Source organism: Lynx rufus, unplaced genomic scaffold (genome assembly GCF_022079265.1).
Source record: "Lynx rufus isolate CCGP_SWC_20201006 ecotype Redwood Valley unplaced genomic scaffold, mLynRuf1.p SCAF_2, whole genome shotgun sequence".
In the NCBI taxonomy this organism is placed as follows: domain Eukaryota; kingdom Metazoa; phylum Chordata; class Mammalia; order Carnivora; family Felidae; genus Lynx; species Lynx rufus.
In genome coordinates, this window is record NW_025814834.1 from 213,675,409 (window position 1) to 213,692,375 (window position 16,967).

The following is a 16,967-nucleotide window of genomic DNA, read 5'->3' on the forward strand; positions in this document are numbered from 1 at the left end:
CTTATAGATTCAGCCACGTACTTATCATTTCAGGTACTCTTTGTTCCTTTACGCAGACCCAGATTTCCAGCTGCTACCACTTCCCTGTGCCTGAATGATGTTCTTTAACTTTATCTTTTTAGCGTGAATCTGCCGGGAATGAGTTTTTTCAGATTTGTATGTCTAAAAACATTTTTATTTCGCTCTTGTTTTGGAGAGACACAGTCGCCGGGCATAGAATTCTAGGTTGACAGTCTTTCCTCCTTCCAGTACTTTAAAGATGTTGTGTATGGTCCTGTCACTCGCACGGTTCCCAATGAGCAGTCAGCTGCCACTCTCACCTTTGCTGCTGCACGTGACATGTCTTGTTTAATCTGGATGACTTATCACGGTTAATTATAACGCACCGTGGTACAGTTTCCTTTGCATGCATGTGCACGTGCGTGTTTGGATTTGTGCTTGAGCTGCTTCTGCCTGTGAGTTTAGTTTTCATTAAGTTTGGAAAATTTATGACCAAGATTTCTTCCACTATTTTTCATATGCCCTCCTCTCAATCTTGGCCTTCGGGGACTCCAATCATCTGTATGTTAGGTTGCTTGAGATTGTCCCCTAGGTCACTGATGCTGTTTTCTTTTTACGGATGATTTTTCTCTGGGCATTTCAATTTGGACAATTTCTATTGCTATGTCTTCAAGTTCACTAATCTTTTTTCTGTACTGTGTCATCTGCTATTAATTGAATGCAGTGTGTTTTTCATTTTAATCTCTAGAAGTCTAAGTTTCTCGTATCTTCTATGTCTCTACCTTTTTGAACATGTACAATGTAGTTATAATAACAGTTTTAATGTTCTTCTTTGAAAATTCTAACATCTGTGTTAGCTCTGGGTCAGTTCGACTGATTATCTCATTATATATTTTGTTTTCCTACCCCTTTGCACACCTGGTAATTTTTGACAGGATGCCAGATCTTGTGAATTTGACTTTGTTGGGTGTTGAATATTTTTATATCCCATTAAGTCTTAAGCTTTGTTCAGGGATACAGTTAAATTACTTGGAAACAGATCGATCCTTTCAGAGTTTCCTTTTATGATTTGTTAGGCAGGTCTGGAGCAGTGCTCAGCCGAGGGCTAATTATAGTTCACTGGGAACGCAAGACTTTCTGGAGACTCTTCCCCCTGTCACATATGTTATTAGTGTTTCCAGTCCGGCTAGGGGAACAAAACCCATCCCCAGCCCTGAAGGTCATGATAAGATCGCTGCCGAAGCATTAACGTTTTTAGGACACCAAACACTGGATCTGGCTGGGTGTTCAGCAAGAACACAGGCGGATTAATAAGTTGAGAACTGCCCGCATTACCTGTACATCCTGTATGCTGAGTTCGAGCATATGACTGGTTGCCAACTGTGTATAGTGCACATTGATTCCTGTAAGACTTGCAAAGACCAGTTCTTCTGGGGCTTTATTAATTAAGGACAACCCAATTCCACCTTCTAACTTCACAAGCACCTGAAAGGAAACCAAAATACAACACAGTGACAGTCTAAAACAGAGGCCAAGGTAGCCAGGAGAGGACAAGGAAAGAAATGGCTTTAAATCCCTCTACTTTACCTCTGAGCAGAAGAAAAGCACTTAGAGAAGAATCGTATTGTCCAGCTCCGTCCTCTCGCCAGGCGCCTTTCTCTCCAGGCAGAGTGCCCACCCCACCCAGAACTCCAAAGTGATATGATAATACTCTCTCGGAGCTCTGAGGACATTCTGCATTTCATTACAGGAAAATAATTTTTGAAAATCTTTCTCCCTTTTTGGGATGCAAGCTTTTAGTAAGTTATTCACTGAAATTTGTAATATCCGACACAGTGCTTTACCTATAGGTCCTTAATTTTAAAAAATCACTAAATAAATATCCATAAGTGTGCATTTTCATGTTCATTTCATGTTCCTTTTCAAACTTTTTACTTTCCAATGCCCAAACAGGGAGAGAGGAAGAAAGACAACAAGAGAAAGCTGGGGCCCCTCAAAAAAAATCTAGTTGCGTTATTCTCGACCTTCAGTCCTGTGTAAATTCAAATCATTTAGCTTTCTTTATTGTCATCTTACTTTAGCAACATTTGTTACATTCAGATTCAACTTTAGCTATCATTTAATTAACATATTCACACATACATGTTGGGATAACAGTAAACACCATGAAGCAACAGCCATATTTAGAATTCACAGAGGGCAGAGAGAAAACAGGTCTAAAACTGAGAAAACCACAGAGCAAAACTCTAAACAAATTTCTGATAAAGAAATAAGTGTACAATACTCAAAACTTACTTCTAATTCCTGCTCTGTGTCTGGATTCTTCAATTTCTGTACCTCTTGTTCAGTTACAGGAAGTTCACCCACTTCATATGATGAACGGTCACTTTTCCGTTGGGAGAAATCTGTTATCTGAAGTCAAAACACTATACTGAGAGGGCTCATACTTCCACAGTGAAACCTATTCCATACCAACTAGATAGATCAAAACTCACTATCTGCTCAACCATCCTGTGGAAGTTCATTGTTTCCAAAGCACTGCCAAGTAAGACTTATGTAATAATGAAGTAAACTTGGTTTTAAGTCTACATGGCAAATGCCAAGCTGCAGACAATGAGAACCTCATATGGGGGAGCGGGGGGAGGCATATGCAGGTGATCTAGAATTATACAGGTCAAGTCAAAATACGCAAACCTCAAGATCACTGCATTCAACATTTGTCTTAAAAGAAGGGTGCTTTTATTTTATTTTTAAGTGTTTATTTATAGGGGCACCTGGGTGGCTCAGTCAGTTAAGCGTCCGACTTCGGCTCAGGTCATGATCTCACATTTCGTGGGTTCGAGCCCTGCGTCAGGATCTGTGCTGACAGCTCAGAGCCTGGAGCCCGCTTCGGATTCTTTGTCTCCCTCTCTCTCTGCCCCTCCCCTGCTTGTGCTCTGTCTCTCAAAAATAAATAAATGTAAAAAAAAAAAAAAATTTTTTTTTTTTACAGTGTTTATTTATTTTTTGAGCAGGGTTGGAGGGGCAGAGAGGAATCCCAAACAGGCTCCACACTGTCAGCACAGAGCCCGATGCAGGGCTCAATCTCACGAACCATGAGATCATGACCTGAGCCCAAACCAAGAGTCTGATGCTTAACCAACTGAGCCAGGCAGCCGCCTCAAGAAGGGTGCTTTTATTTTTTAAATGTTTTATTCTATTTTTGAGAGACAGAGGGAGACTGCATGAGTTGGGGAGGAGCAGAGAAACAGGGAGACACAGAATCCGAAGAGGGCTCCAGGCTCTGAGCTGTCAGCACAGAGCCCGACGTGGGGCTCGAACCCACTGACTGTGAGATCGTGACCTGAGCTGAAGTCGGACACCTAACTGACTGGGCCACCCAGGCGCCCAAGAAGGGTGCTTTTAGGAAAGATATTGTGGATTATGATGAACTTCCTCAGACAGTTCACCCTTACACACCAGCCTCCTTCCTTTTCTCCTTAGCTCTCTAATTACACCCTGACCTAAGCACATGACCTCCAGCACATCTCTCCCGAGCGTCCCACCCATATTTACACTGATTTCTGGACATTTTCACGTGGACAACATATCTAACAAGTCCAAAACTTAACTCCCCATTCCTCTCAGAAGTCTCTCCAGTGTTCATGTCTTAGTGACATGGATTATTGTCCTACTTGCCCAAATCAAAATCCTGAAAGCCATTCCTGACTCCTTCCTCTCATTCTCACCTTCAATCAATCAGGAAATCTGTCAGACTCTCCTCCTTAATAAGCTTCCATTTCTACTTGTTTCTCTCCAACCTCTTCAGCCCTACCCCTGCCACCTGCTTGAATTGGGGCCACACACCCTCATCTGCATTGCTGTAGCGGCCCCTCAGCTGGTCTTCTATCTCCAGTTTTCCTCCACTCCCATCCTCCACACTGCAGACAGAGCGAGCGAGCGAAAAACATTTCTGCTCACGTCATTCCCTGACTCCTCACTGCCACAGCAAACCCCCAAAATTTGTACCATGCATCAGGCTTTTAATAATCTGGCCCCAGCCTTAATTTTGAGCATAGACTCAGTGCCAGTTGGGTGTCTCCCTTTTATTTCCAGGCCTTCACTTATCAACTTTCCAAATACTGCATGTGCTCAGTACCTCGCATCGTACCTGGCTCCAATAAGTGCTCGATAAATAACTGTGGGACGAACACTCTTATTATTTGGGCACGTCCCTCTACCTTTCCTCTTGATCTGGCTAACATAATTCCTTTCAGTTAACCTTTAGACCTCAGCTTAAGTATTACTTCTCTTAGGATCCCCAAGCCTCTAAACCTGGGAATACAAATCCTTTCTATATATGCAATGTAACACCCTCCCCTCCTGCTCTCAAAACACAATACTGTCATTGTGTGATCAGGGACCTCGTGTGTCTTGTTGTTAATGCCACTGATATGGCAATTATTGGAAGATTTATAATATATGATGAACGATAATAAAAATAATAATATGTAGCATTCTTGGCATTACCTTCTTGAATTCATATACTTTTTTTAATATCATCTTATATTTTTATAGTTTCAATTCTTATAACAACTTTGTGAGGCAGGTCTTGCCCCCATTTTATAAATGCAGACATCATATCCTCATAACCAGAAAAATGTTTCCATAAATATTTGTTGAATGCCTAACCAATGTGTGGGGGGGAAAGCACAGCGAGAGTCATGTCAATTCTCAGGATATATCATCACCTGGAGGGCTCTAGTCGGTCCGTCTGGGATGACTCTGATGGATAACATTCCAGAACCAGGCCTCATTTTTTGGTTGATAAATTGTTGTTCAGGTGGCACTGGCCCCAAAAGCTCCATGGAAGTATCAGGACCAAGAACAACTTCAGCTCCGTCAAACAAACCAGAAAGCCCTCCTTTGGCCTGAAAGAATAAAGATGTGTAAGAAAAGGAGAGGCCCTGGCTCTGACAACTTAACATATCATTTGAAACAAGTTATCAAATGTAAATTCTCTTTTGAAGGGTCATGGTCCATTCTTAACAAAAACATTTACTATTTTTTCAGCTTTGCAGAAGATGAAAACCAGGAGGATTACCTGGGCAAGACAGATAGTTACGCTACACGAATGAAGAGAATTCTGAATAAGAATAGAGTATTGTTGGTTTAGTAATAACTTCTAGTCATTAAGATAAGCTTTAAAAAAGTACCAAAGCCCTGTTGCCCTGTTTCTCATTTTGGGTTTGCTTAAAACCCTAAGACATTCTGAAAATAAAGCAATTATAACTGTCATTCAACTCTCCAATAAGAAGCAAATTCTAGAGTTGAAAACTTCCCCAAACAGGCCTGTGGTTGGACAGTCAGCTCAAATATTCAGAAGATGACACCTGTCCTAAAATGAAACCGGGAATGGTGAATGTCACCTGAGAGCCAGATATTCAGACCTTTGGAGAAAAGTATCTTCTGCTATCTGCCCTGAGCAAAACGGAAGTCTACAGGACAATGCCAACGAGACAGCAGATACAGGGCTAGAGAAGACAATGGCTAGAGTATCTTGACCCCCTTTGTTAATTTTTAAATACTGAGTAATCAAAAGGAAACTTCAAGCTGGGTTTAAAGAACACATTTCAACATGGAGAAAGCTTTTTACGACTGTTGTAAGTTCAGAAATAAAGTGTGTACGCAGCCTTATCAGGGCAGTGTCAGGAGATGGTTAATGCCTTCGATTACTTTCTTTAGAATAGGAAGATTGAAACAAGCTTATTTCCCTAACCAAAGCATACTTTGCTCTGCTGAATACTGTTATTATAGGGTCACTCACAAGCAGAGAAATGATGTAATGGATTCGAGAAGCAACAAAACACCAGAAAAAGATGTTTTGGTGCGGGTGGGGGTACTCTGAGAGAATCGGAATTACATGGGCTTTAGGAACAAACTGGAAGTAAAGTCAGGGTCAGACATGGGGCCCAACAATTACAACACACCCTCTCTTGCCTCCAGAAGCCTGCACTGTATTGCTAATTGAAAATCACAAATCCATTCCAGATGTGTGCTTCATAGAAGTAAGCAGCTCGTCTTTGAAGAAAAAAGCTCAGGGCAACAGAGATAGAGAAAATAAGTCTCACCAAACAGCAGGCAGAGGCTCCTTACAGTTTTGCTCAGTGCCCTGGAGAACAATCTCCCATTTTGGAGGGACAGCCTGGTTTCCACCAGGGACAAACACCAAGAGTTCTCTGGCGAGGGCCTGGTGTTCCAGTGTTTAACTTTTGGGCAACGTCCTGGGCTGAGGCAGAAACGCTCCTTGTCACCCATGTTGTTCAGCCCTCGGCCCAAGCCTCTGACACAGAACTTCCTATCAACTCATCTGAGACCCATGGTCTCATTTCTCACATGAAGCCAGAAGGGCAGAAAATCCAAACTCCTGGTAATTTTCCAAACACATATTTGCTTATGAAGTACCTGGCAGCTTATCGTGGGGTAGACTGGCTGAGGACAGAGGACACTGACCAGCAATTTTCATTCTGACATTTGCTACAACAATTAAACGCTTATTTGGGTACCACTAAGAACGCAGAAATTGACAGAGTCTGGAGAATGTAGAGCCCACGACGATGACTCACCATCTCCTAGAACACTTCACAAAAGACTGGTGTAGATGGCACATTAACTTCACAGGCCTAAAACTACTGCACCTAACTTAGCAGTGGGCTCTTTGCTGGCATTTTTCTTTCTTTCTTTTAAAACTTACAACTTATATCACCAAAGAAAAACAACCAGATAAGCCAAGGAAAAAATCCCATTACTTTCAGGCAACCACTCCCAGTACAGTTCTCATATATTATCACCTTAAAAAATATTTCCCCTATAAGTGCATATAGATGCACAACAAGTTTCTTGACTTTCCCTTGCTCTGGAATTACTTTTCCCCATTCAGCAACACATTGCGTATATACTAATTGATACTTTGTTTCAAAGAGGGCTCCAACACGGCTTGCTACAACTGGGGGTGTCAAACACTACTGACCTGGACAACCAACCCATGTAACCCACAGGTCAGTTTTCCTTCTCGGAAACTCCATGTCTGAGTTGTGCTTCGCCTGCGATCAGGCTTTCTTAGCATCAGTGGCTCATATCTGGAACACAGGAGAGTGCAATGAATACTGAGTCAAATACATTCGGCTTGAAGAGAATATCGGGATCGTGGTTTTGCTCTTTCTTCCAACATCCTCCACTTTTAAAACCTAATGGGCAGGTGACGCCTGGGTGGCTCAGTTGGTTTAGCATCTGACTTCCACTCAGGTCATGGTCTCACAGTTCATGGGTTTCAGCCCTGCGTCGGGCTCTGTGCTGACGGCTCAGAACCTGCAGCCTGCTTGGGATTCTGTGTCTCCCTCTCTCTCTGCCCCTCCCCTGCTCACGCTGTGTCTCTCTCTCTCAAAAATAAACATTAAAATAAATAAATAAACAAACAAACCACACACACACACACACACACACACACACACACACACACACAAACCCTAAGGGGCAGGTAGCCTGGAATCTCGTGACAGCCAAGCATCTCTTAATGAGAGAGGAGGAATAAGCCAAAACGGAACGCAATAAACAGGAGGACACAAAGGAGTACCGGTACTTTTAAGGATTCTACTAGATGTAATGATCAGGTTCCTGCATTCCCACAGCGACAGGCAGTCTGAGAAGGGCTATCTGCTAAAAAGATCTTGAAATATTTTCAAGAGACCTTTTTCTGTTTAATTACAATTACTTTTATGTTGGGTTTTCACTTGTAAGTTATGTGAAGTCATTTTGGAAGTGAATTTTGGAAGGTATTAACTGGAAAAAAATAAACTGACTGCATAAAGACACTAAGGCATAGGCAAATCAAATAACTTATCTGTCCCTAATAACCAATTTGAACCCAAAGAGCTCATCATAAAAACATCTTTGATTGTTCTCTCAATAATTCACTTCTGCTTTTGAAATATTTAACAAAATTCTTAGAAAGACCAAAAAAAAAAATAAAAAACAAAACCCAAACAAAAAACAAAAACAAAAAAAAAAAAACAACTGCTCAGGGTGCCTGGGTGGCTCAGTGAGTTGTGTGTCTGACTTAGTTTCGGCTCAAGTCACGATCCCAGAGTCGTGGGATCGAGCCCCGTGTTGGGCTCCGAGCTGAGTGTGGAGCCTGCTTAGGATTATCTCCCTCTCCCTCTCTTTCTCTCCCTCTGTCCCTCTCCCTGTTTGAGCTCTTGCTCTCTCTCTCTCTAATAAAAATAAATAAATATTAAAAACAAACAAACAAAGGCTCAAAACTTGTATTTGGGAACACGACAGGTCTTTCACTGAAAAAAAATACAAATACAAAGATACAAATTCTTACTTCATTTATAGTCTCACTTTTTGGTGTGTATTTCCACTGAAACTGAGTTTGGAAGCAAAGAATTCACATCAAAAGTTGTTTAGAAAATTACCTGTTGTCAGTTACTGCAGCAAGGCCAGCGATGTCTAAAATGGCGGAACCCTCGGGGGAGCGGGCCGCAGAGGGCTTATTGGGGTTGTGGGGCACCGAAGACCCCTCGTGGGCCAGCATGCCTGTGCCGGTCATCCTCCACAGCTGGGAGCGCTTCCCGGGCTCCTGAGGGCAGAGACACAAGGACACAGAAAGCTGTCACAGGCAGCCAGGCTTCAGGTAAGGGAGTCAAGAGCTGTACACAAGGGCTAAGTTCTCAATTCAAAGCCACACTAAAAGACATTTTCCACATTATACAATTCTAACTTCCATTGTCGTCAATCCTGAGGTGCACCTAGGATGAAATACACTGAACTCATCAACCAAACAACCCCAAATTACGAATAATGTAAACTTAAAAAATGTATTCTTCTCATATACTTGGTATTTTCTGAGCAAACTAGTGAGTTGAGGTTCAGTCTAATCTCCATTAGCTGCACCGCTAGGATAAGTGCTGTTCCAGATGGTGACCCTCGGGTGCCCTGACCTTAGAGAGGGATCCAATTATATAAAGTATATATGATAGTCTTTATATGTGATCACTGGTAATCCTCATAACTGGCAGACAACCAGAATTTACCAGATGTCTTCTCCCTTCCTGTGTTTCTAGTGGAAGTAGACTATATTGAGGGATTCTAATTTACAGATTAATGGTATTCAAATATTAGGTTGACTGAATTCAAAGGTTATGCTAAGGTGATTGCTGCTAATTTTAAATATAGTTTCTTCTTAGGAATATTTTACAAGCAGCACTTGACTTCCAGGTCAATCCACGGAGGTCTATAAAATCCGCTATATTCAAGAAGTAATAATAATAATACTTATTGAGAATTTACTATGTGCCAGCCAGTGATCCACGGGATTTATTCATTCAGTCCTCATCTGACCCACAAAACAATCCAATGACATATATCCTCTTATTGTCCTTACTCACAGGTGAGGAAGTTATGGTTCAGTGAGATGAGGACGCTTTCCTGTGGTCACATGACCTGGAGGTGGTGGAGTGGAGAGTTCACCTCCACAGCCTGATTTCAAGGTCAACATGCTTAACCATTCTGCTCACACGGCCTTCCTAACACGATGTGGCTGGTTCTGGTTCAGTAACACCTAACCACTAGAATTCTTGCTGGGTGAACATATACTCCGGCTAGACCTATCAGGATGACATCCACTCTCACCAGCTGGGAGCTCCTCCAGAGTGACAAACTTGTGGGTACCATAAACTGAGTATGGGTACCATGCTGCCCCCGTGTTGGAAAGACAACTTCCGCGTTACATTTTCTTTTTTAATGTTTATTTATTTTTGAGAGAGAGGAGAGAGAGAGAGCGAGCACAAGCAGGGAAGGGGCAGTGAGAGAAGGGGACAGAGGATTCAATGCAGGCTCTATGCCGACAGCCCAATGTAGGGCTTGAACGCACAAACGGTGAGATCATGACCTGAGCCAGAGTCAGACACTTAACCAACTGAGCCACCCAGGCACCTCACATTCTACAGAGTAAAAACTAACGACATAATACGAATATGAATTCCAAATGCCAGGATTTGAAACCGGGCCGCACCATTTACCAGCTGAGCGACCTTGGACAGGTTACCCAATCCCTCAGAGCTTCTGTTTCCTGATCTGTCAAAGGGGGAAATTAGCTATTGTTTAGGGTTCTTGTGATAAGTGTAACAAACAGAAGGCACTCAGCACATGCCTGGCACAGGGTATGACCTCAATAAACGTTTGCTGTGTCATTTTGACCACAGTTCTTTACACAGCACTCTATGTACCTCATCTTAGCTGATCCTTCTCCCAAACCTGCTAGATCGGGAAGAAAGTGAGGTTCAGGGAGGAATGTGAAATACCAGATATCATATGTCTTTAAGGGAGGGTGCTGTCTCTCCCGTGCTGCCGCCTCCCATGTCTATAGAGACGGAACAGACCTCTGTGTCTCCCTCTGAAGTCCCCACAGGCTCACATCTCTGCTCGCAGTGGGAGAGCCCGTCTACCCACAGTGCCAAATCCACATGGCAAAGTATCTCAATTACCCTGCAGGTGTTCCAGATCGGGAATCTAAGCACAGATGCTTTATGAAATCAAGTTTTCATCCATGGATTCCTCTACTGTCTGCCTTTATGTACAGACTCATCATAGTTGGAAACTACCAACATTTCCATGTAAAAATCTGAGCCGTACCGTTCTCCTTCCAGTTCCCTACGCCCCTTCCCTCACAATTTAGCCCTAAAACTAGATGACACCGAGGAGGACAGAAGTCCATGGGGATTGTGGGTGTTGGGGTGGGGGGCGAACAGCCCAGAGTGCGGTGCTGAAGCCCAAGGCGGGTGATGATCCTCACACGGGACTGGGGGGCGAAGGCTTCGTGTGGATGGTCAGAGATGAAGAGAGGGGAGAAGAGCATTCCTGCGAGGGGCGGGGTGGAAGGGGTGCTGTCCAGGATGTGGAGATGGGAGCCGGAGCCGGGGAGCGGGCTGTTTATACAGGGATGGGGTGCAAGATCAATTTGTGATGTGGGGCTGGAATTGGAAAGAATCAGTGAGAACTGCTGGTTTTTAAGATGGATACAGAAATATGCAAAATATATATGTATATGAGATATGCGTGTGTACATGCACGTGTACCACGTCTGTGTGTGCACCTGTATTATGGCGTGCGTGTGTGCGCAGGTGTGCAGGTATACATAGTCCATGCACACGTGAAAGCCCTAGCTCTGTGCCCTGGGAGAGCCTGGAAACAACACCACTATGACAACAAGTGCACCCAGTGTATACAGCTTAGCTTTCTAACTTCCATTCTCGGATAAGAGGGATCAGAAGTGGCAAACCCAGAAAAGCAGCAGGGAAAGTTCAGACGAGCCCAGAATAACCGGCTGTGTTAGAAAGTAAGGAAGTGTTCAAGGACTGAGGGGCATATGTCCAATGGACACAGAAGGTTGAAGAGCTCCCACGGGCCAAATACGGGAATTGAGCACTAAACGTATCCTAACGGTAACAGGTAACACGCTGAGTAAAAGAGGAATCCATACCCACGACAGACGCGACGCTATGGATGACACTGCCACGCCCACCCCCAATTCTCATGTTGGAGACCTCACCCGAAACTTTGATGGTATTTGGAAATGGAACCTTTGGGTAGTAATCAGGTTTAGACAAGGGCGCACGAGGGGGGGCTCTCCTGATGGACTTAGTGCCGTTGCAAGAACAGACACTGAGCTTGCTTTCTCCCCCCCACCTAGAGTCTCTGCCATTTGAGGACACTGCAAGAAGGCACAAGTCTACAAGTCAGGACGTGGGCCCTCAGCAGGGAACCAAAGGGCCAGCACCCTGATTCTGTACCTCCCAGCCTCCAGAACTGTGAGAAATAAATTCCCATTATTCAAGTCATCCGGTCTGTATTATTTCGTTATACAAGTCCAGGCTAATACGTATATGTAACACACAGCAACTGTGATGAGGTTCAGGATATCTACACAGTCTCAAAGTACCTGTCCACAAGGTCTTTACTAAATATGAGGGCAAGACAGAAACTTCAGTTCACGGTACAGAAGGCCAGCAGCCATCACCTTCCTCTACTGCTAAAGCACCAACAGTAACAGGACGAATCAAAACCACAGCATCACTTCTATAGAATTTCTGCCCATTTTTCTCTTACGTTTGAGATTCGTTCACTATAAAAAGTAAAAAACAAAAAACACCAACAGAAACAAAAACCCAACCAACCAACCAACCAACCATCTAAAATGTCACTCTCTTCGTTCCTGACTAAAGAGCAGAAGTCCCGTTGCTAATGCTAATTCTTAGAACTCTGCTTGGTTTTGGACGTCAGCATAACTTATTTATATCCACCCTCCTAAGTGCCATTTTTCATCCCCATCAAAGGAAATTAACAGTAAAAATGTTACATAAATTATCACATCCTCTTCAAAGTGTTTTTGCTACTTCATAAAAAAATTTCCTTTTCTCTGCTTAACAGTCCCCTAGTCCTTGGAGATTACACAGCTATTTGACATTGCTGTTTTGCTGATCACACCCGGTGATCCAATCCCAGCTGGTAAATCACCTCACTCCCGAGTTCGTTTCCATTCATGCTAACATCCTCCTCGACTTGAACATTCTCTGAAAGCCATCTGACAACATCATTTCCAAGGACGCTCTGCCACTTATTTTTTCAATTCACTGGATATGTCGGACTCACTGCTTTCAATTTCTAGATTCTTGCTTTTCCAAATTTTCTTCTTCACAATTCCCCCATAAAAGCCTCCGGAACTGGGCGCTTTCAATTACTATGCCTCGTGGTCTCTTTAGTTGTCACCATCCCCAAATCTTATTTCCAAAATGCATCTCACACGTAAGCGCGGCCTCCCATGGAGTGTGAGAACACGGTAAGCAAACCTGAATTAAGTGACTTTGAATGGGTGGAACAGAAGAATTACAAGTACTGATAGGGTGACGGATGGGTGAACCTTGGAAACACCACGCTAAGCCTAAGAGGCCGCTCATAAAACACCAATCATATGCAAGCCCAGACAGGGAAGGACGCAGAGACAGAAAGTAGATGAGTGACTGCTTAGGGCTGCAGAGCAAGAAAAAAATGGCGTCAGAGCTAGAGACACAGGATCTCTTCTAGAGGTGCTGAAATGTTCCGAAGTTGAGTGTGATGCTGCTTGCACGTATCTGTGGATATACTACAAAGCACTGAACTGTACACTTTAAGTGGGGGGCCTGTATATGAATTGCATCTCAGTAAAGCTGTTAAAAATGTAAAAGTGAATTAAAAACACATGTATTCAAGTTTCGCTTGAATGACCTGAACCTGCCTGGTTCCCCAGTTACAAATTTGCTAAGAGCTGTACAAACTCACATCCAGGTGAGGCGACGCCACTGACACACGCGCCACCACCTCTGGTGATAAAAGGGGTCCCTTGTCCCCATCCGGGCAACTGGTAAAGAGACACTCTCTACCAGGGTTATTTTGGGACTGTGTGATTTACATTATGCAAAATCTTCTGGAACACAGCCGTCAGGTAAACAGGTTTTAAATCATCATCATCGGTAATCTCCCTCCTCTTAAAGTCACTTCTACGCCTCTGAGTTCTCAGGCGCCTTTCGTTGTTGAGGTTTGAACTACTTATCGCCAGTCCGTCTGCCATCTGTGCTGCTTCCGGCCAGATTTGCCTGCCTTCCTCTCTACGTAGGTCTACTAGCGGAAACATTTCCCTAAACTGACCCTTGGAAGGAACGTGTGTCGGCATAAAAAGGGGGAAAGTTGTCAGTTTGATCATTTTTCCGTTCAGTTTAGGAAAAAGTAGACTGGGGAGCCATTTCAATGGAAAAAGAGAGTATTGAGAACAGCAAATCATGACTCGGGAAAAAAATGAATTTAAAAGATAAGTTCTCCAAAAAGGGCATTGAAGACGAGAAGGGCTTGGAATTCCTGGAGCAGATGTCACAGGACAGGAGGAAGAACAGCAACTTGAGCAGGAGAGACCCCGCATCCCACCCTGAGCAAGTCGTCCAGCCTGTGCATGAGGAGGGGCCAGACTGCATGACCGGAGGCCCCTCCACGGCTAACAGTCTCCCCTTCTAAACTCCAAATGCTAAGTGCTCTTACCTTCTTCTTTAAAATGACTCTCTGTGTCTTTGGTGAGACATCCAAGACCAGCTCTGCACAGGTGGTAGCCTTGCTGGAAGCCACAGGCCTTCCTGTCCCCTCCTGTAAACTGGAATTAAAACAGTCATACATACATACGTGTATATACACATACTTGCACATATATACAAGTCCTCAGAAGCAAATGCTTAAAACCTCATCTGTAAAGGGGAGACTTTTTTTTTTCCATCACGAAAGAATGTCTAACCCAAGTTGCAGAAAGATCAGGTTATGTTTCCAGATTCATTTGCCAGAAAACATTTCCCCTCTCCTGATGATTCTAGTGCCTTACAATTCAGACATAAAAGAATGACTATATAGCTTCAGCACACCCTCCTCCCAAATTAAGCCAGACATTCCAAGGGCCTAAGAATTAGCTCTACTTTTTGCCAGACAGAAGATCAGCATCACTGCATCCCTAAAGCCTGGCAATGAATCAGAAGTCCCTCTAGAATGAAAAGAAAACAAGGGGTTCATATTCACCTTCCTCCAACCCGATCGTGTCGTGTTTCTCTGTGGCTTAAGAATCGTTAAGTTTTATGGAATGTTGCAGCCTACCTACACTTTGGGGTATTCTTTTTTTTAATATTTTTTAATGTTTATTTTTGAGAGAGAGAAACAGAGCGTGAGCGGGGGAGGAGCAGAGACAGGGAGACACAGGATCCAAAGCAGACCCGAGCCATCAGCACAGAGCACGATGTGGGGGCTCAAACTCACAAGCTGTGAGATCATGACCTGCACCAAAGTCGTACACTTAACTGCCTGAGTCACCCAGGCGCCCCCCCCCCCTTTGAGGTATTTTGGTAAGATTTTACTTAGATTATTCTGTTTCCACTAATCTCCATCATCAAAAAAGGGACCGATGAATTGGGAGTTAAAAACTAGTTTTCATAACTCAAAAAAAGCACACGTGACAAAAACAAAGACATAAATTAGATTTCAACAAAATTAAAAAACTTCTGACCTTCAAAGGACACCATCAAGAAAGTAAAAAGATCATCCAAAGAACAGGAGAGAAGATATGTGCAAATCCTATATCTGATACAGAATTTGTATCCATATTATATAAGGAACTCTTAAAGTTCAACAATAAAAAGGTGAAAAAAAAATTTTTAAATGAGAAAAGGATTTGAATAGACATTTCTCCAAAGATACACAAATGGCCCATTAGCAGAGGAAAAGATCCTCAACATCATCAGTTATTAAGGAAATGCAAATCAAAACCACACTGAGAAGTCATCACACACCCAGTAGGATGGCTACAATCAAAAAAATGTAAAATAGTGTTGCTGGGGGTGTGGAGAAGTCAGGGCCCTTGTATGTTGCTGGCGGGAACGTAAAACGATTCAGCTACTGTGGAAAATGGTATAGTAGTTCCTCAAAAGGTTAAAACATAGAAATACCACAGAACCCAGCAATTCCACTCCTACATATATACACAAAGGAATCAGAAACAATTACTTAAACCAATACATGCATAGGCACATTGATAGCAGCACAAAGGCCAACAACAGGAGACAACACAGATGTCCATCAACAGCTGAATGGACAACAGAGTGTGGTATGCCCATACAATGGAGTATTACTTGGCCACAGTAAGAAGGAAATCCATGCTGCAATGTGAATGAACCTTGAAAATATTAATGCTAAGTGAAAGAAGCCAGATACAACAGGTCACATATTTATGAATCAATTTACATGAATTATCTGGAATAGGTCGATCCTTAGGGACAGAAAGTAGACTGGTGGTTGCCAAGGGCTGGGGGGAGAGGGTAATGGGGAGTAACTGCTTAATGGGTTCGGCGTTTCTTCCTGGAGGGATGAAAATCTTCTGGAACTAGACAGAGGCGGTGGCTGCACAACATCACGAATGCACTAAATGTCACTAATGGTTGATTCTTAAATGGTTAATTTTATGTTATGTGAATTTCATCTCAATTTAAAATAAAAACCAACAAAAACAAAAGTTGTCTCTTCCCCAGCATTTGTTCTCTCCCACAATGCAAAAACATAGTGTCTTATATACTCCAAAACATGGTTCAATCTCTCCTCACACCAAGATTCTCAGAACCTCCCTTTTTATCTGCCCCATATCTGTCCAACCCATTAAACTCCTAACCACCCATGAGGATTCTTCAGTTAAAGAGTGTAGTAACTACTGGAATTGAACTTAAGAACGTAAAGAGAAAAACATGATTAACAACCAGATTAAGAACTGGCTTTTCAGGCACTAAAACCTTAAGCATGTCATGCTGTCAAGTGCCATAATCTTTCAAAAGAAACAAACAGGCTGGCTTAATTATAACAAAATAAACATCCCAGCACCCTTATTTCCAAAGAGAACTGCAACAAACAAGTAAAAGAGTGGCTATTCTAAGTAAAGATGCCCATTCAATTCATTACTAGTGAAATCTGGACTCTAGGTAGATGAGAGGTACCGCCAGGCAGAGAGATTATTTTTGTGAGCCGCAGGCAGATAAAAAATACCATTCATAAGCAAAACTATTCAGAATTTTTGGAAAGGAATCTGACTTTAAGTGTCCTGTCCATCCGGCGATTTATATTTGTAAAATGCTCAAGATTTAGCTATTTTCCCTGGTTTTTCCACAGGTAAATCTTAAAATTGGCCCCATCACCAGCACAGAAATAATTGTATTTATATGTTGGTGAAATGACTACTTTTTGAAAGCCCAACGTTTTGAATCTCTATGTGCCAATCTAACAACAGAATTAGAATAAACTTGCTATTCTTCACCTGAGTTTTCTAGATACAGCTAACCAGATGTCGGTGAAGATTATAATTCTAAGGCAACTGGAATTAC

At 42.8% G+C, this 16,967-nt stretch overlaps 1 protein-coding gene across 5 annotated transcripts in view; it reads right to left on the reverse strand.

Annotated features, from left to right (window-relative positions):
• VPS13D (vacuolar protein sorting 13 homolog D) overlaps positions 1-16,967 on the reverse strand; it is a 258,372-nt gene that overhangs the window by 110,823 nt on the left and 130,582 nt on the right. For all 5 annotated transcript variants that reach the window (XM_047083004.1, XM_047083003.1, XM_047083002.1 and 2 more), the window contains 6 exons: positions 14,107-14,215; positions 8,457-8,620; positions 7,010-7,118; positions 4,731-4,910; positions 2,296-2,412; positions 1,336-1,485 (listed from right to left, as the gene is read on the reverse strand). In XM_047083004.1, coding sequence (XP_046938960.1) covers positions 1,336-1,485; positions 2,296-2,412; positions 4,731-4,910; positions 7,010-7,118; positions 8,457-8,620; positions 14,107-14,215 — 829 coding nt within the window. The remainder of the gene's footprint in view (positions 1-1,335; positions 1,486-2,295; positions 2,413-4,730; positions 4,911-7,009; positions 7,119-8,456; positions 8,621-14,106; positions 14,216-16,967) is intronic.